This window comes from Ictalurus furcatus, chromosome 20 (assembly GCF_023375685.1).
Source record: "Ictalurus furcatus strain D&B chromosome 20, Billie_1.0, whole genome shotgun sequence".
Taxonomy (NCBI): Eukaryota; Metazoa; Chordata; class Actinopteri; order Siluriformes; family Ictaluridae; genus Ictalurus; species Ictalurus furcatus.
Genome location: NC_071274.1, coordinates 18,744,752 through 18,768,826, shown reverse-complemented (window position 1 = coordinate 18,768,826; position 24,075 = coordinate 18,744,752). Strand labels below are relative to the sequence as shown.

The following is a 24,075-nucleotide window of genomic DNA, read 5'->3' as shown; positions in this document are numbered from 1 at the left end:
TTGATGTTGTTGGATGTATCTGAGCTAGCATGTGAAAAGTGCGTGTGATATTTCCTATTAGTTTAAATCTGACGCGCTGTCTGTCTGTCAATTGGTATGGATTACTATTACAGGTTTTGAAGAGTGACTCACAGCACCTCAGAAATTTACTCACTATTTAATAAAAACATTACAGTTGTAGCTACAGAAAAACGTATGTGTGTGTGTATGGTTCATAATATTCAACTGTATCACTGGAAACTTTCATACAGATACTTTCTCGTCTTGGAATTATTTCCTGGGGAGGTTTGGGGGGGTGGGGGGGGGAGCGGTATGACACACCAATATTAGGCCATTGTGAGTTTAGGCACACTTCGATATTAATAGACTAAGTGATTGTCCTTGCACTGATTCTGCATACGCAGTATAGATGTAAATATGTGCTCATGGCTTTAGTTTGGATCTTTAGTTTGGCTCAGTTACAAGGAGTCATTAGGCAAAAACAAACAAAGAGTCTCAATAACTGTCTTTGCAAGATCAACAAGGCATATATGAGAAAAAAAAAATCAACCAGAATCACAAACTGTGTAAAAAATATTTTCACAAAATATCTACAACTGATAGAAACTACAGAAGAGTAAATAAATGTCTATTTTAAAAAGCTTAAGCACTGGAGGTCTGTGTGCTGGAGGCATCTCTCGGGCTCTTCTCTGGGTTCATCCGCTATTAAATACACCGGCGGTCTCAGGGGGGATTTCATAATGTTGGAGAAACTCTCCTGTGGGTTCTTGGTTGGCAATGTATCAGGTGGATTTTAAAATCATTTAAATAAAAAAAGATTCACAGATTCCCAAGCATCCATTTCCTCCTTATTTACTCTGACAGAGTGTTTCACATTACCGGTCACACTCCCGCTGTGCCGTGCTCTAAAATATCATGCAAAAAGTCGATAGGTTCCAGCCATACAAAGGGCATCTATCAGTCTTTTTCACAAGAGCATGGCTCATCATAAAAACTCATAACAGCTACAAACATATGAAAAATGGGTAAATATCAAGTTCAATAGATTCCAAATGCCTGACTTATTTAATTTTTTTTAATTTAGGCCTAACAAAGCATAACGAACCATATTAATGACAAGTTGTATAAGATACAGTACGAAGGTTAGAGATAAGATTACGACATCATAAAAAAAACTGAATGAAATACAAACCCATCAACCTTGTTTTTTTTTGTTTGTTTGTTTGTGTTTTCAAATTCAGACCAATTTCCTCATAAAATGAAGTTGGGTAGAAGCACATGTTACAATTTGAACATCTTTTACTGTTGTAACAAAATATTTCGCATCGTAACAATTTGAAAAAGAATTTTACATTTAGTAAATGATATTCAACCTGAATATTCAGACATAATAATAGTTCATACCAGAATTTTTCCGACAGCTATACTGTTTTGACAGTTTTTACATGAAGAACAATGTAAAGCTGTGATTTTCTGAAGTTATTTTTGTTTCTACCCACCCACGATATTTCATATTTAAAGCTCAAATTGAAACAAAGCTCACATAAGAAACAGTTCATTATTGTCAAAAAATCATATTCTATTACCATTAGTTTGTTGCCCAACTGTGTTCACCTGTACTGTGTTTAGTGCTGATTAGTTTGAGTCTTTATACCCTGTTGTGGTTAACTCCAGGCTTTATTTTCCTGTTTCATGTTTAGTGTTCCCTAGTTTTGACTTTCACTTGTGTTAAATTATGATTATGCCTGTGATTACTCTGACTGCTTGTGTTTAGACCCCTATTATGGACTTTGACTATAATTCTTGGTTTGCCATAAATAAAGCAGTTGATGTTACACACTCGTGTCCTGCCTCACACCTCATGTTACACATATACAGTTTTTAATTTGCAACCCTAGGTTACTTGTGTCAGGTCAACCCAGTCAGTGAACTTCACTTCCCTACATACACCACGGGTTACAATCATGGTCGATCCCGATCTACACTCCCCAGAACTCACACACCCTGCAAGGTTTACAACTACCAGACTTTTGAATGAGCACACCTGTTCTCCATCACATACACACATGGATGCTTTAAAATAGACATCGGCTGCATCCGAAATCACATACTATGACGGTACCTACTATATTCGATTCAGTACCTACTGTCTGGTCATTGATACAGTACGTACTGATCAGTCTATGTGTGTAGTATGAATACAATCCGGACGTACTACAGCCGCCATTTTTGGTATTGTCACGTGACCTACAACTTAAAAAGAGCCGATGCACTGCCTTCCGCCATTTTTTATTCGGACAGCTCTTCCGCGCCAGTCCTGCTGCATTATGGGATAGCGAAGTGTCCAATTATATCCACTGGTTCCCTACTGTAGAATCTCGGCGGAAGCAGTAGGCCATCAGGGTATTTCTCGCCTACTGTTTTATGAATACTGAGAACTTGGACATACTATACTTTTGGCGTACTGCTCTTCACGTATCTTGTCTTTCCCAGTTAAGCCTGTTTGCCGATCGCCTGGCCTGTTGTGTGACTTTGATTCTGCCTAACGTTTTGGATTTGTTGAACTGGTTTTCATTGAAACCAAATGACCTGCAACTGCATCCGTCTCAGCCTCTCTACACGACACCTTGCTTAGGCTATAAAACTTACTTGGTGAAAAAGCCAGCTTGCAATGATGGGAAGTGATACGGGACACGAAATATAATTAGATTCATCTAGGTGTAATGCTTACATAGTGCTCATACTGTCTGCATGCTCTTTCCCACTTAACCATCCTGTGTCTGCAAAACTTCTTTTGGGACTTATATAAACTTAATATATAGTATCAAGGTAGTACAATGTTGTGTCCGCATGCTGAGAGTGAGAGCCAGTTTTTGACAGTGGACTCCCCAGTATATAACAGAGAACATACCTTTGTAGCAGTATGCATGGAACGTAGCAGTCCCATTGGTGAGCTCTGTGGATGAGTCAGTGTGGACCCCTGGGTCGCTGCTCCTACACTCAGGACGGGGTTTAATCACCAAGTACCTCACACTGCCATCTGCAAGCCACCCGGGTTCACAGTGCTCCAGGCCGGAGCGCCATGCCAGATGGAGCTGACCCACTGTGGCCAGCCGAGCGCCCAGAACAGCGCACTGAGCCACGGCGTCGGCCAGAGTGAGATTCCCTGGAGCCGAGAGCAGGAACACTTCACCTGGAGAGGAATCGCAAATGCTTACTGACACATCCTCACTGTGCAAAGCAGAATAGTGTGATTTTTACCTTTTTATGTTTTTATTACACTACTAAAATGACATTTTGTAGCTTGCATTGTAGAAAGACCATAAAGATCCACCTTCTGTATTTGATATGCCATACACTCCCGGAATCTTCCTGAAGGCTCAAATAAATTTAGTCGCAGAATCCCGACTACTTCTAGCACAATAAACATCTATATAATAAGAGGATTAAACATCATCATACAGCTTCCCGTGTCTGTCATTTCACCTTGCATGACGCTGGCGAAGCAGTACACGTCAAACAGCTCGGAGGCGTCTCGCTTCCCATAATTCCTCACCCCTCGCACGTTTTCGCTGTGTCCGTAGCAGCCCAGCTCTGGTTTCTGAATCGGGTACCTGTGAAGAGCTGAGCTAAGCGTGAAATCCTCCCAGCATTCCCCAGGATGCTTTCCCCGGTATTATTATGCAAACGATGCAGCGCCAACATCGGTGTCATTACTGAATAATTGCTTTGATCCATTAACAGAGGATCCTGTACGGCTGCCTGGGCTCCGGAGAGGAGAGCGGCGGTGCGTACAGGCCACATGTCATATTCTTGAGGTTGCTAATGAACAGTTCAAAATGGCTTGAGCACAAATAATAGTAGCTCTAATTTGCAAACGTCATGCACACGATCAGGCGATGACGCAGAAATCAGTGCACACCTGCCATGAAGAGGATCGTCAGAGACGGAAAGGGCGCTTGGGTGTATTGTTTATATCGTATTTATTTATATTACACCCTTAGAAAATACTTGTTTCTTATTGGCTAACAGGTATGCGTTAATTCCTCATATCAGTGATCGTACAGCTTTTCTAAAATAAAAGTGGGAGTATATTTCCAGATTTTTTTCTTCCTCAGAGAATAAAGTCCAGGTCCAGGTTTGCATTCCTCACTCTTGTATGTTTATGTATAAATAATTTAGAATAGTTACTGAACAATACGCTTTAAGACTGAACGATACCCTGAGAGCCTCAATTCAAATGTGCTGCGATGATACAGTCTCAAAAGAGATGCCTTTGGCTAAGCAGTGAATAAAAGGGTTAAAGGTTATTGGTTTCTTCCCCTTTGAATCTCAGGAGGCAAGACATTTGGATGAACTTTTCCATGCACATGCACGAATTAAATCTTGGCCTAATTTACTTCTATTACAAGTCGAGTCAAATAAGCTGGCACGCTGAAGCTAGAAGCCGTGAACGTTCGTATGCGTGAAGTCATAACAAGTTGGGCACGTTGTTAAAAAGTTGAATTTAATACGGATGATGCTTAAAGCAGGTGTAAACGTGACTAACCTGACGGTCTGATCGCTGAGCCACCCGGCCGAGCACTCGTCCATGCCTGAGTGGAAAGCGGCCCAGAGTTGTTCTGCAGACGCTACCTGAGCAGAGTTCTGCTCACACGCACGCTCAGCGTCCACAAACGATAGAGAGTAGGGTTCGGCCAGTGTGCGGTAATGAAACACGACCCCTAAACAGATCAATCATACACACACACACACACACAGTCAGAAAATGAATAAAATCTTAGCCTAATTTGATCAAACACAGAAGATTACTACGGAATATTGTATCCTGTCATATATAATGAACTTTGCAGAATTATAGGTAATCAATGGGAATATTCTAATTAACGAGTCATGGGTGATTAACCAGTTAATGACAGACTTGGATGTAAAATGAGAATGAAGCTACACTGAACTTCGCCCTGAGGGGGTAAAATATTATATTATATCGACGGAATAAAATCGAACATGATTAGTAAGTCATTAATTCACCACAGCTTTGAGGATTCATTAATGAGGCAGCATCTCCCTGGCACACTTCAGAATCCTAAATTAAAGACAGACCTTTGGGGTCGCTTATCGACTCCCGTTTCTCTGGAGTTTCGTAATTGATGGCCCACTCAGTGAGCTCCTGGCAGATAGCTAGTTAAAATCGGTCAAAGTTCTTAGTAAGGATGGCTGGAGTAAGAAGTCAAATTTAATCACATTGTAATAGGTTCACTGAATTGACAGTGTTGTTTATAATAATCGGTATAATATTGGATTGTACAACAGTGGTACTTGAAAGGATGTGACTCCTTTAGAAATTTCTAGATATCTGTATGAATATGACCTAAAACATCATCAGGTTTTCACACAAGTCCTAAAAGTAGACAAAGAGAACCCAATTAAACAAATGAGATAAAAATATTATACTTGGTCGTTTATTTATTGATCCAATATTTCCTATCTGTGAGTGGCAGAAGTATGTGAACCTGTAGGATTAGCAGTTCATTTCAAGGTGAAATTAGAGTCGGGTGTTTTCAATCAGTGGGATGACAATCAGGTGAGTGAACGCCCAGTTTTATTTAAAGAAATTATGTTATTCATAATAGAACATAGAAAACATATCAAATGTTTAAACTGAGGAAATGTACCATTTTAAGAAAACAATAAGGTAATTTTGAATTTGTTGGTCGCAACACGTCTCAAAAAAGCTGGGACGGGGCAACAAAAGGCCCCCTCTGAGCTTTGGTGCATGGTTGAATGGAGTAGATTTTAGTAATGTACTACCACTCACTGCTAATCACAGTATTATTAATGATAAGATTTAAAGGGCTTTGAACAGCGAATTTCCCTGGTTTTGCAATGCAGGTCTGCGTTCACATTCCCTATGCTGTATCACGCTGACCAGAGCTCCTCCTCCTCCTTCTTTAGAAATTCAGGAAAGGGTCATTTCATTGATCATGATCCTTGGGTTAGGGGTGGACCTTTCCTGTGACAAACAGTCAGGGTCTCAGGAAGTCTGTCTCATTTTTCCCCTCCTTTCCTGTCCTTCATGGGTGTTTCTTCCATTTTAATAGTCTGAATGATCAGTCATAACCACATAACCATGAAAACATGAGCTTGGTTATGCCATGTCATTCCGTCTGGCTCCGCATCCTTCCATCATCGTGATGCAGGAGGAACATGGATTCATCAACCAGCCAGCATTTTTACACTCATTCCACTGCTCCACTGGAGAGTCTCTTTCCTGTTCTTTGTTGATAGCAGCATCCGACACTGTCTGTTGTAGCCAATTCAAGACCCAGAGTCCAATAAGTGATGCTTTCTAAGCTTGAATTGGGATGTGATTTGCCTGTGTGTCTGCTTTCATGATTTTTTTCCATGTATTGTGCACTGACCTCCCCGATCTACAAGCTGTTGATTTGTTAACAGCTGTTTGGGAGATGCTAGAACTAAGCTCAAAGTCATTAAATCCACCCATTTACCCAATGCAATGCTCAAACAAACAAAGAGCTGAGGCTAGACATGCTGGTATACCTGCTGTATACCACATTTAATTAGAGGCTATACCTAATAAACTGGCAAAACTTTTTGTATGAGTTTGTATTACTTTTAGGTAACTGGCACACTTCAATAACAAATAAAATGGGTCTTGTTACTGGACTCAGACACTCCATTCACTGTTTTGTTGTTTTTTTTACTCTCACCTGTAACCTCCAGTGTGACGGTGTCCTGCTCGTAAGTATCCCCAAGAGTCACGTGGCAGACAAAGGTCCCAGAGTCGTTGGTGCGGAGCTGGGAGAGAGCCAGCGAGACATTTAGACTGTTCGAGTGGTACCCGGGCAGACTGACCCGTCCTTCATACGCCCGCTGTACGCGAACTTCCCTGTTCTCGAGTGTGAGCACAGTGGTCTCTGTGTCACCCTGAAGACGGCTCCATCGCACATGCGGAGTCCCACCTTGGTGGGAGGAGCCGAGTGGCAGGGTGTGGACGCAGGGAAGGAGGGCGGAGCCTGCGAGAGGCTCTTGCACTGCGAGGTGCGTTACTTTGCGCACAGTAACGAGAGTTTCTGCTTCAATCAGACCTGCCATGAAAGGAAAAAGAAGACCTAAAATTAGACTATTTAACATGTGAGTAGCGCGAAGGTGTTTGAAAGTTGATCAAGAATTTAGGAAAAAGACAGAGTGACACAGACAGAGTGAAAAAAGTATTATTAAACATGCAACACTAAATACAAGGATGGAGAGAGAGAGAGAGAGAGAGAGAGAGAGAGAGAGAGAGAGAGAGAGCAAGAGAGAGCAATAGGTATAGATAGAAAGGCAGAACACAGACATTATAGACTGAAATGTTTTTTTTTTAATAAATTGAAATATGCATTTGAAATAATTAAACACACACACACACTCACTCACTCAAACACTTTGCATCCTTTAACACCACAGAATAATTAAATCTGGGGCAAGGTGTCCACATTTTTTGCTTGAGTAAAATAAATCAATATTTCAGAAAAATATAGTCATAAAACTTTTCATTCCATCTAAAATAAATAACAACATGTATTTTAATTAGCTTGTTATTCGGCTTAAGACCCTGTGTAGGAGATGTTTTTATAGAAGCAATAACATTACAGTATTCGAAGAAGCACATTACAATAAATCTGTTATTTGAACTACTGTTCAAATTTGATCTCCATTGTTATGGAAAACGAATCGACACTTTCTGACCGGTCAGATTTGCGTATAAACGTATATTAAATAACAAGTAGATTTCTCAGACGGGATTTTTTTGTCGCGGTCGCCATATTTGGTACTGATGATTACTCACCTTACCTCAGAAGAGAATAAACATTACTTCAACAAATAAAATAGACTGTGATCATTTGTACTTTCCACTGAACCCCTATTTGATGCCTATGTCACAGTGATATGTTTCCACCAACATTTTAATCCATACCAGCTCCATAAGACGAGTGACTCGGATCCGTCACATGCACTCACGCCATTTTCTTTCTACGCTGAGGATATTTGTACCACTTGCATGCATGAGTCAAGCATAAGCTCCATAGAGATCCATTCACTTGCTCCTTATATAAGCTGTTTTTACAATCATAATATACAGAAGCATTCTGGTTGTTCTGAAGAAAGTGTTTTAGAATAATCATACTTATTACCTGGTGTTCCCACTGGCAGCATCGCAACACGCCACGACAAAGTGGATGGAACTTATTCATTTTCAAATGACTTGTGAAGCGAGCGGAATGAGCAATGAGGAAAAAGTTGAGTGGATTTTCTATAAATGAGAAGAAAATTGATACGGTGATGCGAGGGACGTCCTCATTGTGAAACGCTGTTCGTATTTGTTATTCGTTCTTCTTTAGTCCGTATTTTCTATCCCTTGATTTTCATAGGGCTGAAAAGCAAAGGCAGTGGTCTATAGTGGACGCTATCGGAAAACCCAGTCTCGAGAACTGAGGCAGCTTCTTAGGTGTGCTGTACTGCATGCAAATGATTTGCATAATGTTAACAGCGCACCCAGAAAATCGACTCGTGCACCTACGCAACTGAATTCAAAATACGCGTAACTTTCCACATATAAATATTGACAGACGTAGCTTTTGAACTCAAAATTTCTAACTCTGAATTAGTTCATCAGGTAGGTTATGGTCATCATAAAGTAACTAAGTTAGCTTCAATTGTCAGACCTGTTGGCTTTAGCTAGCGTGATGTTATCAACAGCAGCAAAACTCTTGCTCAAGACTAGGCCTGTCACATTATCTACTTTTGTTGGACGATGTCTTGTTCGAGAAATAATCGCGATAAATGATATTATTGTCCTTTTAAGACCATTTTGTGCCTCTGATATAACGCATTCTCTCTCTCTCTTTCTCTCTCTCTCTCTCTCTATATATATATATATATATAGAGAGAGAGAGAGAGAGAGAGAGGATGTGTTAGGCAGTGGTGGCTCAGTGGTTAAACTCTCTCGGTTACTGATCAGAAGGTCAGGATTTCAAGCCCCAGCACTGCCAAACTACCACTATTGGGCCCTTGGGCAAGGCCCTTAGCCCTCCATTGCTCAGTTGTATAAATGAGATGAAATGTAAGTCGCTCTGCATAAGGGCGTATGCCAAATGCCGTAAATGTAAATGTAAATGTGTTTGGGGCGAGTTAATTAACCCGCTAGTAAAGACCTTCAGTTTACCACTGTTCAGTTTCAGCTTACGCAGCTTAAGCGTCTCGATCTCCCACATTACTGACTACGACTGGATTATTTGAAACACTAGAACTGTCCGTTCTAGATTTTTCTTCTTCAATAAACATTGTTAGTGCAATGTTAATATCTTGCGTGTCATTTTTTCAGTTCAACTCAAAAATTTGAATTCAAATCGGTGCTAGTGCTTGCTACACATGTGTATTTATATCTTGAATTCGACTTGGGCAAGTTTTCAGAAATTATACTCAGCAGTTGGTTAGATTGTCATGTAATAAGGTAATTAGCATGTATATTTATGTCACCAGTGATAGACAGAAATGTAAGACGTCCATAAGAAAGAAAATTTACTGAAAATCGGTGGAACATAAAGAGAGTTACAGCTGGTTTAATCAGGGTACGGTGGAGTCCCATAGACATGCAAGGCCGTATGAGCAGTTTTCATGCCCGCTAAAGTGGCAGTGGCATTGACCTAAGGAAGTCGTTAGCGAAAATGCTTAATGAGGTAAACAGAAAAATGTAGATTTCCAAGGTCTGTACCAGTGTCTATCTACAGTAAGGATGTATTGGCAACCGAGAATGATGACTGTGCTTCTAGTGATGTGTTCGTTCCTGTCACTGCTTTTGAGAGATATTATAATTAACTAAATAACAGTGTGTGTGTGTGTGTGTTGTGTGTGGTAATGAAAGTGGGGTTACTGATTGATGTCAACAACATTATACACACTCGACAGGAGACCGATGGCCTGATCATGGTGAGAGAGAAAGGAGTCAGTGGAAAGGTCAACACTTTGTTCACGGTCACATTAATCAGAGTTTTTCTGTGGACTGTGTGTTTGTGTGTGATAAAGCTTAATAAAGAGATTCGGAACCATGTGACTTTTGTTTACTTCTTTCTGTAAGATGCTTAGGCCATAATTAGAGCTCTCAGCGTAACCAGAGCTGGCTATCTTACAATAACTGACGATGGGGTATCTGTGAATTTGTGCTTTTAAAATAGCAAGGCAACAATCGCTGAAGTGAGAAGTGAGTATACAGTAGTCATAAGAACACTGTTGCTAGGCAACTAGGAAACAAGGACATCAAACCGAGACTACCTTATCATAGAGGCTAGCAATTTAGCTAGTGTGTGTTTTGAATACAGAGAAATGAGTAGAAACAGTAGAAAGGGGTCAAAAGTGTTCGGGACGGTCAACATTTCTCTCAGAGATGTTGGTAAAGACCTAATAAAAAGATTGAATGAGTAAAATTACAAAGGATATTCAAAGCCGACACACCCTTGTTAAAATGGCAGGTTTTTGTGAAGTAAAAGAATGACACTTAGATACATGGTGTCAGATCTTTTCTCAACTTTAAATGTGCAATTGAAAAATATACAAATAAAATGAAAAACAATCAGAAACTTTTAGAATAATAATTAAAAAAACCCCTTAAAATAACCAAGTTGCATAAGTGTGCACACCCCTAAACTAATACTTTGTTCATACTTTGTTAACACTTTTCATTTTATTACACCACTCAGTCTTTTTGGGGTATGAGTCTATCAGAGTGGCACATCTTGACTTGGGAATATTTTCCCACTCTTTCTTTCAAAAATATTCCAGAGCCATCGAATTGTGCTGGCATCTCCCGTGCACAGTCTGCTCCAGGTCACCCCAAAGATTTTTAGCTAAATTCAGGTCCAGGCTCTGGCTAGGCCATTGATCTTCTTTTGGTTAAGCCATTCCTTTGTTGATTTGGATGTATGCCTTGGGTTGTCCTGCTGAAAGGTCAAATTCCTTTTCATCTTCAGCGTACTAGCAACCTCCTGAAGGTTTTGCACTAAAATTGACTGGTATGTTGTATGTAGCTATTCAAGATTCCCTCCACCTTGTTAAAAACTCCAGTTCTGTCTGAAGAACTGAAGAAAAGCAGCCCTAAAGCATACTGCTGCCACCACCATGCTTCACCGTGGGTATGGTGTTCTTTTGCTGGTGCTTTTTCTGCACCAACACACCTTTTGGAATTATAGAATTATTGTTCCTTTTTCGAATTGATCTCATCACACCGTAACATATTTTGCCACATGGTTTGGGGTCTAGCCACCCTACTTCACAGCCCAGGCGAATGTGAAGAATACGAGCGGTTGTTGTCACAAGCAACATGAGAGTGATCAGTCAGATATTCCTACAGCTCCTTTAATGGTGCTGTAGGTCTCTTGGCAGCCTCCCTGGTAAGTTTTTGTCTTGTCCTTTTCTTAAATTTTGGAGGGATGTTCTGTTCTTGGGGTGTGTAGACTTTTTATATCCATATACACGGCACTTAATCGTAGAATTGACCAGTACTGTAACTGAACTTCACGAACTCCACCATGCTGTGAAACATGGTGTCATCATTGAGTCAGAATTTAAAATAAGCAAATCTGAAAAGGTAGAACTCTGAAGTGAGGAATGATTCTAGTTAAGGATGGTATTATATACATAAATATGACACTAGTAATTCATTAATAGCGTTGCATCATTTATAGTCAATCAAACGATTTTTTTCCCACACATCAGCCATTGGAGGAGAAGCATCTTAATCAGAGACACTGCCTGGGAAAGTAATAATAATTCTTTTTTTTTTTTCCATATAAAGTCATGAATGAAATGAAAGTAAATTGTAAGTGTAGCAGACGAGTACTCATTCAGCTTATCCTTCAAACTCATGGTCACGTGAGAGCACACCAGATAAAATAATGCCAACGTTGGCAGTATATTATTCATTTGACAACTCAAACTAGCAAATTAAAAAAAAGTGTGATTAAATAGCTTTCATCCATGTACACATTATGATTTCATGACCTCGATTTAATATCTCGTGGCTTCATTACACTGTGTGCATAATGAATTAACTGGTGGCACACGATATGAAAAGATAAAATGTAAAATAATATGACGTTCTGGATCAAGTGCTATTTTACAGGCTGTTGAATAATGAAGATGGACGACATGTTGTTAAATTAATGAAGTTGAAATTCGAAAAAAAAATTGTGCTTGTGTCTAAAGGTCAATGGAAAAATTCTGTCTCAGATACTTCTATACCAGGGGTGTAACCTGGCCTGGGGATCGGGGGATGTAGCCCCAAAGAGTTTATCTTTATGATTTCTGAATCATTCTCCACTTGGAACGGTTTTTCACTACGTAACTTAATGCCAATAAAAGAAGACAAGATCAAGAAGGCGAGACCGATCAGACAGGGTTTACAGGAAAATATTCTTATTGGCTGACAGCTCTCAAATCTTCCAAACGCTAGTTTACAGTCAGTTAGCGTGAGGGGGAAAATGGGTATACACAAGATATACCTGAAAATGCAAGCTTTTGAAAACGATGCCGTTATCGTCTCCGTGTAAACATTCAAAAACGAGAATTTGTGAAAACGATGACGTCATGCGTATTACGTGTTCTTCCGTGTCTTTAGGCATGCGCGCGAGTACTTCAAAACAACGTGCGAGAGTTTATTGACGCTTCTCCCACAAAGTGTAGATTTACTCCATCACCACTACGACCAGCGGAGACGCATCCGTTACAAACGGCAAATTATTAACCCACATCTACGCCCACGAAGGTTATTCAAAATCTTATAATTATCTTTGTAATTGTCTGTTTTGGAGTGTATCTGTATCCTTTCACTGCTAATAATATATAGAAAGCAGATCGACTGCCAGTGTCTCACTGCTTTATTTGTATTTGCCTACTGGGTTCCATTTTGATGCAGCGATGGTCAATTATTTGTACTTAAAGATGCACTATTAGGATTTTTTATTCAGTATTTAAGAGTGAACGAGCTTTATTAACAGAATTCTGACTTGGAGCACAAGAAAAGCTCAAAGATGAGGTTGAAGACAGAAAAATCCATTTCCACAATGAAAAAAACCTTTATGCACATTTCATGTACATTCCGTTATATGACATTAGGGACGTCTCAGCGTTTCTTAACCAAGAAAAATACGCAGAATCTATGTTTGACAAGCGTGAGTTTTCACAATTCCTTACGACAATGAATCATTTTCCTAGTCTAACTATCGAGATTCTAAGTAACTGGAGACAGAACTTTTTTTTGTACTCCACATACATCATAAACCATTGAAATCGTTTGAGAAATATAAACGTTATTTTGCTTTTTATCCAGAAAAACTGCGGCCCCTCCGTTTACTTCTATTTGTTCATAGAGCAGTCTTACCCGGATCGATAAGGCGGACACGTTGACGTGAACGCTTATGTGCACAGGCGTGTAGTGTTTCTTTACAAACTGACATCGCCAGCTACTGACCCGGCGTGTATAATACAGCGTTTCTAGTCGTTTTCGTAGATCCGTGTGAACGGGGATCGTTTTGACAACGTTGTCGTCTGTAAGGCGAAACATTTCAAAAACGCAAACGTTTTTAGTACATCGTTGTCGTGTAAACGTACACTAAATGTCTATATGAGTTCCAAGTTACGTGTACATGATATGAGCAGAGCATAAGGACGGCTAATGTAGTTTGCATGGCACTGTAGCAGCTAAACCCATACAATGATGACTTAGTTGTGCCTCCTCTTGGCTGGCGACACCAAACTAGCCTAGTCTCATGTTAGACGGCCAGAAAGTTTGATATTTTATCGGTCCTGGAAACAGTGATAACACCCGAGGCACGTACGACATATGATTTGAATCATCTGAATAAAGAGTCCAAAGAAATCTACTTAAGCAGACATGTACCACAACTCTGAATAGGTATAACTTTCCCTGTGTAAATATTTGGACTGAAGTTGCCAGCTCGGAATACGAAGAAGCAAAAACAACAACAGCACCTTTCTTAAAAGTTACAAAAGTCACATTTAGACGAAAGACTGTTCCTCTCTCTCTCTCTCGCTCTCTCTCTCTCACTTTCTCTCTCTCAGGCAAACTTTAATCATCCAGGATAAGGAACTGCAAGTAGACTCAGCCGGCTGCGTGTCGACATCCACCTGTGCCGTGAATCCAATTGTGACTGTGAGAGCAAACTAAACTGCTGATATTTAAAACAAGCAGGCTCAAGCAAAATGAGGGGACAGAAAATATTTCAGAGTGTTTGAACAGCGGATATGTTAACCATGTAAAGATGAAAAAAAAAAAATCTGTCTCAAATCTGCATTTAGATAGAACGGCTTTCAGTGCGCAGATACGCCCCCCCCCCATACACTTCCCACAATCCACCTCCCCCCTCCCCCTCCCCCCAAGCCTTGCTATTGTTCAAAAATCCACTCATTTTTTCCTCCGGATGGAGTGTAACACACACGCAGGTGAGAGCCCATGCTGTTCTCACATCTCGTATACATCACTCATTTCTCACATCATGTACTGTCAGTTCCATCATTTCACTAGAACAGTCACAAACAGAGCGTTTCGAGTGTCTACCCCGCGTCTTCTTCTTTTCTTTCCCCCAAGTTGTCTCACTCACACAGCGGGGTTATGCATTAATATTCCCAGGCCACTGAATGCACAGCTTGTCCTCATACCTACCCATATCCTTTAATATTTCTATGTCTCTCACTCTCTCTGACACACACATACACACACACACACACACACACACACACACACACACACACACACATAGCTGTACATCTGCACCCATACACAGACCTCAGCCATCACCAGGCAAAACCATGGCAACAGCTGCTTGGTAAGTGGGAGAGAGAAATTGGTCAAACTGCTCAATATGGCTCTTATAGAGGGAGGAGAGAGGGAAAGACAGAGACAGCGAGTGACAGTAAGAGAGAGACAGTAATACACAGAGAGAGAGAGGGAGACAGAAAGACAGAGACAGCGAGTGACAGTAAGAGAGAGACAGTAATACACAGAGAGAGAGAGGGAGACAGAAAGACAGAGACAGGGAGTGACAGTAAGAGAGAGACTGTAAAACACAGAGAGAGAGAGGGAGACAGAAAGACAGAGACAGGGAGTGACAGTAAGAGAGAGACAGTAATACAGAGAGGGAGAGGGAGAGGGAGAGAGAGAGAGAGACAGACAGAAAGACAGAGATAGGGAGTGACAGTAAGATAGAGACAGTAATACAGAGAGAGAGAGAGAGGGAGACAGAAAGACAGAGACAGGGAGTGACAGTAAGAGAGAGACAGTAATACAGAGAGAGAGAGAGGGAGACAGAAAGACAGAGACAGCGAGTGACAGTAAGATAGAGAGACAGTAATACAGAGAGAGAGAGAGAGAGAGAGAGAGACAGAAAGACAGAGACAGCGAGTGACAGTAACATAGAGACAGTAATACACAGAGAGAGAGAGAGAGAGAGAGAGACAGAAAGACAGAGACAGCGAGTGACAGTAACATAGAGAGACAGTAATACACAGAGAGAGAGAGAGAGAGAGAGAGAGAGACAGAAAGACAGAGACAGCGAGTGACAGTAACATAGAGAGACAGTAATACACAGAGAGAGAGAGAGAGAGAGAGAGAGACAGAAAGACAGAGACAGCGAGTGACAGTAACATAGAGAGACAGTAATACACAGAGAGAGAGAGAGAGAGAGAGAGACAGAAAGACAGAGACAGCGAGTGACAGTAAGATAGAGAGACAGTAATACACACACAGAGAGAGAGAGAGAGAGGGAGACAGGAAGACAGAGACAGCGAGTGACAGTAAGATAGAGAGACAGTAATACACACAGAGAGAGAGAGAGAGAGGGAGACAGGAAGACAGAGACAGCGAGTGACAGTAAGATAGAGAGATAGTAATACACAGAGAGAGAGAGAGAGAGAGAGAGGAAGACAGAGACAGCGAGTGACAGTAAGAGAGAGACAGTAATACACAGAGAGAGAGAGAGGGAGACAGAAACGCAGATAGGGAGACATATGGTAGGAAAACATGTAGACAGCACCCAGCCATCAATCCCTGTGTGAATAATTAAAATGCCACTTCTACTGTTTCAGCCAGTGGTGAGACTGAAGTGCTTTTCAAACCTACTTCAAAGGTGTGTGTGTGTCTGTGTGTGTGTTTATGTGTGTTTGTGCATGTGTGTGAACAGATGTGTCAGATTATGACTGCTGAGCACAAAGGAAATACGCAACGAGTTTATTTCCCCTAGTGTTCTGATTTCCGCAGACTTCATGAGCATGCACACACACACACACACACACACACACACACACAATCTTATAGTGCTTTTCCATCAAAAAGCAGCCATGACTTGGTAACAAATCCAAACCTATCCTGGCTCTGTGTGTGTGTGTGTGTGTGTGTGTGGGTTTTGTATAACGCGACTCATCCAGACAGGAAGAGTTTCCGTACAGCTCACGGATATATAAAACGCACGAGTCTCAATTGGCGTTAAAATCGTCACTACGGGGTAAATCGTTGCGCACGATACACAGCGAGTGTGTTTGAATATCGACAAGAGGCCCCGACACGGTCGAGGGTGCCAATACTTTAACGGATATACAGAGACGTTTGCGTGCCGACGTCAATCGCAGGACGTTTTAAGAGCACAAAAAAAAAAACAACAACACAAAGAGCAACAGTTTTACGTGGCTGAATCGCGAATGGTTGAGCAGCGTTTCAGAAAGCTCGCACGGTGGTTTGCTTCATCTACACACACACACACACACATTTATTTCCTGAGCCACCTCACAGCAGTTGAAAAACCCTGAACAATAAACCTCTCGCCTAGTCCATCTGTGAGCTATATCCTAATGTTCTATACTCTGCTGGTCTGGACATACAGGAGAATAAAAGTGGCCTGGCAGGGAACTCACTTTCCCATCAGCCCCCCTGTGAAGTCTACCAACTGCTATGGGGCATTTAATAAAATGCCTGGCTGAGTGAGGCTGAAAGGGAAAGTGGACTAAAACCCACAGCATGATCCACCAGCACCGATGTCTAACTACAGTCCAGCGTGCTTCATCTCTCAGAAACGAGGAGCAGAAAGATTCGGCTCATCTATACGACTCCTCACGCATGTAAGTACAATACTGGACTGCTTACAGGTTATTCGAAGCACACACGGATTGTACAGCGATTTACGACACTTCAACAGGAAGCTGTTGAAATGCGCCGACGATCCTTTAATCACTAACTATGGGCCTCATTTATCATGTCTGTAAAATCATTTCATAGACAAAACCAAACTAAAACGTCCGGTCAGATTCACACGATAACTGCTAAAGGCTAATTCTTCATGGTCAGGTCCATACGTTGATCAGCTACCTGCGAATAACATTTATTCACCGCAAAACTCTGTAAAAGGCAAAGTTTACGGTGAGCTGCGAGAAAAAACAAAACAAAAAACGATGACTAAATGGTCTCCCAATCGGGACGTGGGCTAAATCTTCCAGTAACGCAGCTCAGGCATTGCAGAGCCTCAGCTAAAGTGGTTTCATCTCATTACCGACGTTTCAGTGACCTCAATACGTGAAATGCAAAACGATTCGAGACCACCGACGTGAGCAAGCCAAGCCAATCAGGTGGCACTAGTAGGTCATTCCGTTGCTGCATTCTAGAGGTCGGAACGGACAGTTCAGGGGAAAAGAATAAAAAAACGCCCTCTCGACTCAGAAAGCCTGCTCAGGGGGCGCCGGAGTGGCGCAACAGTAAAGCGTGGATGGGATACGCTCTCTCCCCGTCAATCACGGGAACGCTAGCCGAGTCTGGGAGCTCATGCATGCGGGAGTAGTCGGATAGCGCTGTCCTCCTAGGGTTTTACGCCGCCCCCTGACGTCGCATGAGCAGCAGTTCGAAAAGATGGTGGGTTTGGCTTAACGTGCCTCGGAAGAAGAATGTGATAGCATTAGCCCTTACCGTATTAGTTAGGTAGTGGTCATGTGATAGGGGAGAACAAATTAGGGAGAAAATGATGGGTGATGGGTGAACTCCGAGTTCCTTGAAGTTCAGCAAATACCATCAAATAAATGTGCATGAACGAGACGCAAACGAACACTTAACACTTTTAATGAGTTACCCTGTATATACACAAGTATTTGCTTTAGATCGATCCCTTTGAGGTCAAAAGAGACTTCATTCCGAGCACTTCTGAGGTACAATATATAAGGCCAAAAGTTTGTGGACAACTGCCCAACTCCCATATATGGTTCTTCCACAATGTTAGAAGCACACAATCGTATAGAATGTCTTTATATTGCTTTTGTTCTAGGCAATGATATGAAACAACCGAGTTCATGAAATTTGTGGTTGCAATTTAAATAAATAACTTGACAACGCAGGCATATATAGCTTCAAATTCTATCAATCAATCAATCACTCAATCAATCATTTGAGATTCATATTAGTGAGCATCTTTATATGTGAATTTACACAAGTTCAGGACTTTTCCTCAAATGCAGCATGAAGCGAGACACATCTTTAACTTACCACATCCAGTGGAGAGATACAGGAGCACTACGAGAGCCTGCAGCCCACTGGGACCACACACACACCCCATCCTGAGGGAAAAAAAAAAGAGAGAGTATACTGTAAGATACTGGAAACACCGCTGTGATCTGAATCCGAAATGAAGCTTTATTGGCTGTTTGAGGGTCACACAAAAGACATTCATTAAAAAAAGATTCCACCAAAAGATTCTCTCTCTCTCTCTCTTTCTCTCTCGTTTGCTTTCCCCATCTAAGCCTGTGTTGATAATTTATAAACTAGCACCCTGACCTTCCACCAATCTCTCATCATCAGCGTGAACACAGCCAACCTTCTTTCGCTGCCATCTCCACAAGCATATCATTACACGCTCACACACACACTCACCCGGGCAGATAAGACTGAAAAGCGAGAGCCTCTTTCAGCAGAGGCGACCTGTGACATTCGTCAGTAGTAAGGGCATTATGAAACGCGAGTGCCTTCCCACACACACACACACACACACAAACACACACACTTAACTGATGAGGCACACTCAGAGTCCTGATGAAAAATGAAAAACACCAGGGTTTATTAGACTTCCTGCATGTCCTTTATGACCAGGAGGAAGGGGAAAGATGAATGTAAATGTGTGTTGAAAGTACAAAAAGTTTCACTTTTTTAATCAAATATAGAATAGCAATCAGGTGGCCCGGGTAGTGGCACATGCTGAATGTTAATGAGCTTTGCGTCCCTTTCCTTCCCTCTCTCTTTGTCTTTCCCGTTTTCCTTCTATCTGGCACTCACACACTTCACACACAGTTTTTCTGCATTTTCCTTCTTCGCCTCTGCTCAAGAAAAAAAAAAAAAAAAACTCTCTCTCTCCCTCTCTCTCTCTTTGTGGGTGGTCATGCTGCCTTTTACAGGTTCTTTTTAAACGTATAATTTTTTTGTCTCATCACACAAGCCCTGCAGCCAAAAAGCAAACAAACCCCAAATCAACAACAACAACAAAAAAAACCATAGCCTGCAGCTTTAAAGGTGCCATTTATAAAGTTTAAAGGTGTTCCTAGACCTGTAGTAATCACTGAATTTTCAAAATTTCAATGTAATGGAACTCCCTAGTTTCTTCATATCAAGCTCTGATTTACATTTCAGGTCCTCCACCACCTCATAAAACAGAACTGCATGCTCTAAAAATTACATATTGCTCCTTTAAGTTCTTCTTACTGTATATGACAGCATGAATAAGCTGCAGGACAGACGACAGCCAGGGCATAGCTTGTTAAAAAGATACATGGGAGCAATGACAGTGTGTGTGTGTGTGTGTGTGTGTGTGGTTTATGATTGGCTTTCTGAACACATTGCTTGCCTGTTTGCGTTTCGCCAGCCCAACTCTTGGCAGGGAGAAGGCAAGTGTGAAGAGAGCTTATGTAGCCCATCCATTATGCATGTGGAGAGGGCCCAGTGCCACTGAACGGACATCACACGGGCATCATGTGGGCACAGTAACCAGATGCCAAAGAAAAAGACGGAGGGAGAGAATATTCTGCCAGAGAGCAGGGCATGAGCCTCATAAAGCACAGATGAGCCGCCAAAAAAAGCATCCAGGGAAAAGAGAGAGAAAAACACAGATGAACAGTTGCATGATATATTGATTGTTAATCTGTATCTCTATATTGGTTTTTGCAAACTGCATATGGCAGACCTCAGCTGAGTCCTCTAATGCGCCACAGTTTTGTTCTGTCACAAAGGCTTCAGATAAAAGTTCGGTGGGTGTTGAAGTTATATTATTGACCAAAAAAGTTTCTACTCATTCATTCGTTCATTCGCAGATAATGTGTCCTAAATGGATACAAATATGGATACGAATAGGAGGTGCATCATTGTTGTTGTTTTTAGAAAGCTTGCCAGGTTTTTACCTCAAATCAAGTGAGCGGTCAGATATGAAGCTCCTGGCCATGTTCGTAAAAGTCCCTGTGAACTGCCTTGTAATATGCAGCATTATTCAGTGTGTTGACGTAAAGTCAGGGCGGGACATATTGAATGGCTCCCCCCCTTTTAAAAAAGCTAATAGTGTTTAGCTTACCTCACAGCCCAGGCTAAACTTGACAAAAAATTGACAAAAAATCGAAACTTGACAAAAATTTACTTGACAAAAAATCGAAATTGAAAAAAATTTAACGTGATTAAACTCAAGACATTTCCTTCTTAACCAAGTTACAGTTGGGAAATGGAATAAAACGCGCGCGTTCGAACTACAGGTTGTCCGATAGTGGATTTTACCGATACCGATAACCGAGTTGGACAGTACCTACCTGCCGATAACCGATTAATCTGCCGATAGTTTTTTAAACCGATCCTGAATGAAAACATAACACTCAAAGTACAATATTGCTGAACTTTATTACAAAAATTGTAGCAAGAAATGTAGCATGAAAATGTACTGTACTTTTTTTAAATGAAATAAATACATTTTATAAAAATATAAAAAAATATTAATATATATCACCTATTAATAAATCTTAAAGTAAATAAAATATATACATCCAAACTGAACCAAAAACTAACACGCCAAATAACAAATAAAAATAGAGACATCCAAAATGAATTTAAAAAAAAAAAAAAACACTTCAAATAACACGACAAACTTGGTCATCGATAGTTTTTATTTCGCCTCTAGAGGCCGCTCTCGTACTGTATAATGACAGCGGACCCTTCTCAACCGCTCCCACAACGGACGCAACCGGTAAAAGCTATAGGTGTTGATTATTGCTGATAACCGATAGTTCCAACAATCGGTATTGGTGCCAACAAATAAGTCCGATCAGTCGGTCAACCTCTAGATCGAACAGCTAAGGACACATTTATGACTCTCTGACTCAACAATGGCAACTTCGGCAAGGTGATTTTTGTAATGTTGGGGGCGGGACAGTTCAGATTCTAGAGAGCATTTGACTGGACAGAAAATCTGATGAGAAGCTGAGGTGCAGAATGATGTCATCAAAATTGTTGATCCATATCGGTGTTAGAGAGAGACTGTAAATTTTGAACGCGTATATCTTCTAAATGCGAAGTTTATCATTGATTTGGAGCACACTAGATAACCTTGAGGCTAACATTTTCATACTAAAAGCCACAAAACTTCAATTTTGATTTCTTGGGGACTTTAACATGCTTGGTAGCGTGCTTAGGGTTGTGGTGGTTTAAATTGGGCTAGGAGTTTGTTCATATTTTGTGAAATGGAACCAGCTAAATTTGTTATAAATATTATAGATATGTTCAAACACAAATAATAACTTATGAGCAGGATTAAAAAAAAAAGCACATATCTAGTTAAAACCAGTTATGTTTTCGAGTGATGTAGCTGAGATTGAAGAACTGTCAGACCACTTGGGTTTTGTTTCTGGAGTCATAGTGGCAGAGTTCATATTTAATTCAAAAAACAATACAAAACAAAACAATCTTCCACTTTAGGCCACGCCCACTTCAGCTTTCAATCCGAAGACAGATAAGTTAAGATAAGATCTGATGAGATAAGATGTACCTTTATTGGTCCCCCATGGTGGAAATTCAGTATACAGTTATTCGAATCACTAAAAAGATGTATTACATGCCCATATATAGTATCTAATGCCCACACATACTCACACCAAGATGCAATTTCAGGTCCACCTACCAGCAAAAGTTTTCTTTGGAGTTGGGAGGAAACTGGAGAACCTGGAGGAATCGGACCGAATTTGGGGTGAACATGCAAACCTCAGGACAGGACTGAACATGGGTTCCAGGAGCTGTTGGTATTGGGATATGGGCAATAGTTCCTGAAATATTTACATACACATGTTTGTTCTTTTCCTGTGACATTATGAGGAATATTGTGATTATGGTGTATGTATGTATGTTTGTAATCACAATATGCTATCATTGTACAGTCCTAACTGGGAGGGGGCTGGGTAGAGATAGAGAGAGAGAGAGACAGAGAGAAGGCAGGCACTAAGGGGAGTGAGTGAAAGAGAGAGAGAGAGAGAGAGAGAGAAGAAAAAGAAGAAGAAGGAGGACTTGGTGTGAGAAAATGTCAAATCATGGCTTGGGACAGCAGCCAAAATTTAATGGCTAATGTACAAGCAGCTAGGACAGACTGAAGGGTAGACAGTGAAAAGAGAAAGAGACAGGGAGATAAATAAAGACTAAGCGAGACTGAAAGAAAAGGGAGCGCTAAAGAGAGACTTATTTACAGGCCTGGGAAGGGCATGCTCTCTCCATTGACACCAACGGTGCCCGAGAGAGACTCTATTGAGATTGAAATGGGGAATGGGTTTCTCAGTGCCTGAACACGATGACGCAGCTCCTGCCTCTACTGTAAATTCTCCATCAGATCCGCCCTTCTCTCTCGGCACAATCGTTTAGCTTTAGACAGCCAATCATTTAGAAAAGACGGTCCTTTCAGGCTTTACAAGGCTTTTAGTTGGCTATGATTTAAATTGCTTTGGTTAGCTCTGCTCCTGGATTGTACAAAGAGGTAGCAGCTTATTGAAATTGGACTCTGGAACATGGGGCATGCAAGCTTCTGGACATTTTTCCCTTGGCTTGTTTTCATGATTGCATTTTTTTTTCCAAGACTCAGGACCAAGTGTGAAAGCTATTTTCGAGTGTAGAGAATGATTCCAGGTCCTCATGGATACAGTGGGCTCACTTCCACCAAAATGGTGCTGTCTGCATCAGGTGTGGAAGTTATCTGCTCTCAGAGCTGCACCAGACTTACTCGTCACATGACCTCCGGTTGAAAGGGTCATCATGACGAGCGGAAGAGACAGAATGCCTTATTAATATATTGGCTAAAACCAGACTTTCATAGCACTGGAGCACTATAATTAGCTCACCTTTGTCAAGTGACTGCTTGTAGTGACAGGATTGTGAAAAATGCACGTCTTGTGCTGGCCTGCATGGCTAAAAAAATCCAACAGCTCTTTGTTTGCACGTGTTTGAGGCTTGGTACCAAACAAAAAGAATTTTTTAAAAAAACAGTAAATGAATGAACCTTGACTTCCACTTTGTAAACCTGGAAAAAGCAAATCAATGATCATGAACCTCTTCTCAAAACTCCCCCCGAATCATACTTGGTACACACTCAAGTATTTAGGGCAAGAGTGTAAAAACATCCTAAATGGACCAAATCGTGTATTTTCTCAATACTCAAAGAAGCTATTTGCCTTTTTACACCTCACATCGAAAAAAATGTCTTCTGATGACGACTATTAATGGTAACCTGAGTCAGACATATGCTTAAGAAGGCTTATGCAAAACCCTGAGATCTGGTTTCTTTTCCATTTTTCTGATCCCCAGAATCAAGGATTAGAAATAAGGAGATTATCGAATTGGCAAATCATACACCCAAGGAAACGCGGCCAGTAGATATGTTGTCATATCTACGGGAAGACAGTGACAGAGAAAAACATCTACATATTTGTCAGCATGAAGCTTTGGGATATGTACTGTAATAACACAAG

The 24,075-nt window shown here is 41.1% G+C and overlaps 1 protein-coding gene across 1 annotated transcript in view; it reads right to left on the bottom strand.

The window, feature by feature from the left end:
* ncana (neurocan a) overlaps positions 1-21,490 on the bottom strand; it is a 69,718-nt gene extending 48,228 nt beyond the window's left edge. The window contains exons 1-5 of the mRNA XM_053651318.1: positions 18,593-21,490; positions 6,732-7,109; positions 4,550-4,724; positions 3,487-3,614; positions 2,912-3,193 (exon numbers count right to left, since the gene is read on the bottom strand). Coding sequence (XP_053507293.1) covers positions 2,912-3,193; positions 3,487-3,614; positions 4,550-4,724; positions 6,732-7,109; positions 18,593-18,776 — 1,147 coding nt within the window. The 5' untranslated portion in view covers positions 18,777-21,490. The remainder of the gene's footprint in view (positions 1-2,911; positions 3,194-3,486; positions 3,615-4,549; positions 4,725-6,731; positions 7,110-18,592) is intronic.
* Between the last annotated feature and the right edge of the window lie 2,585 nt (positions 21,491-24,075).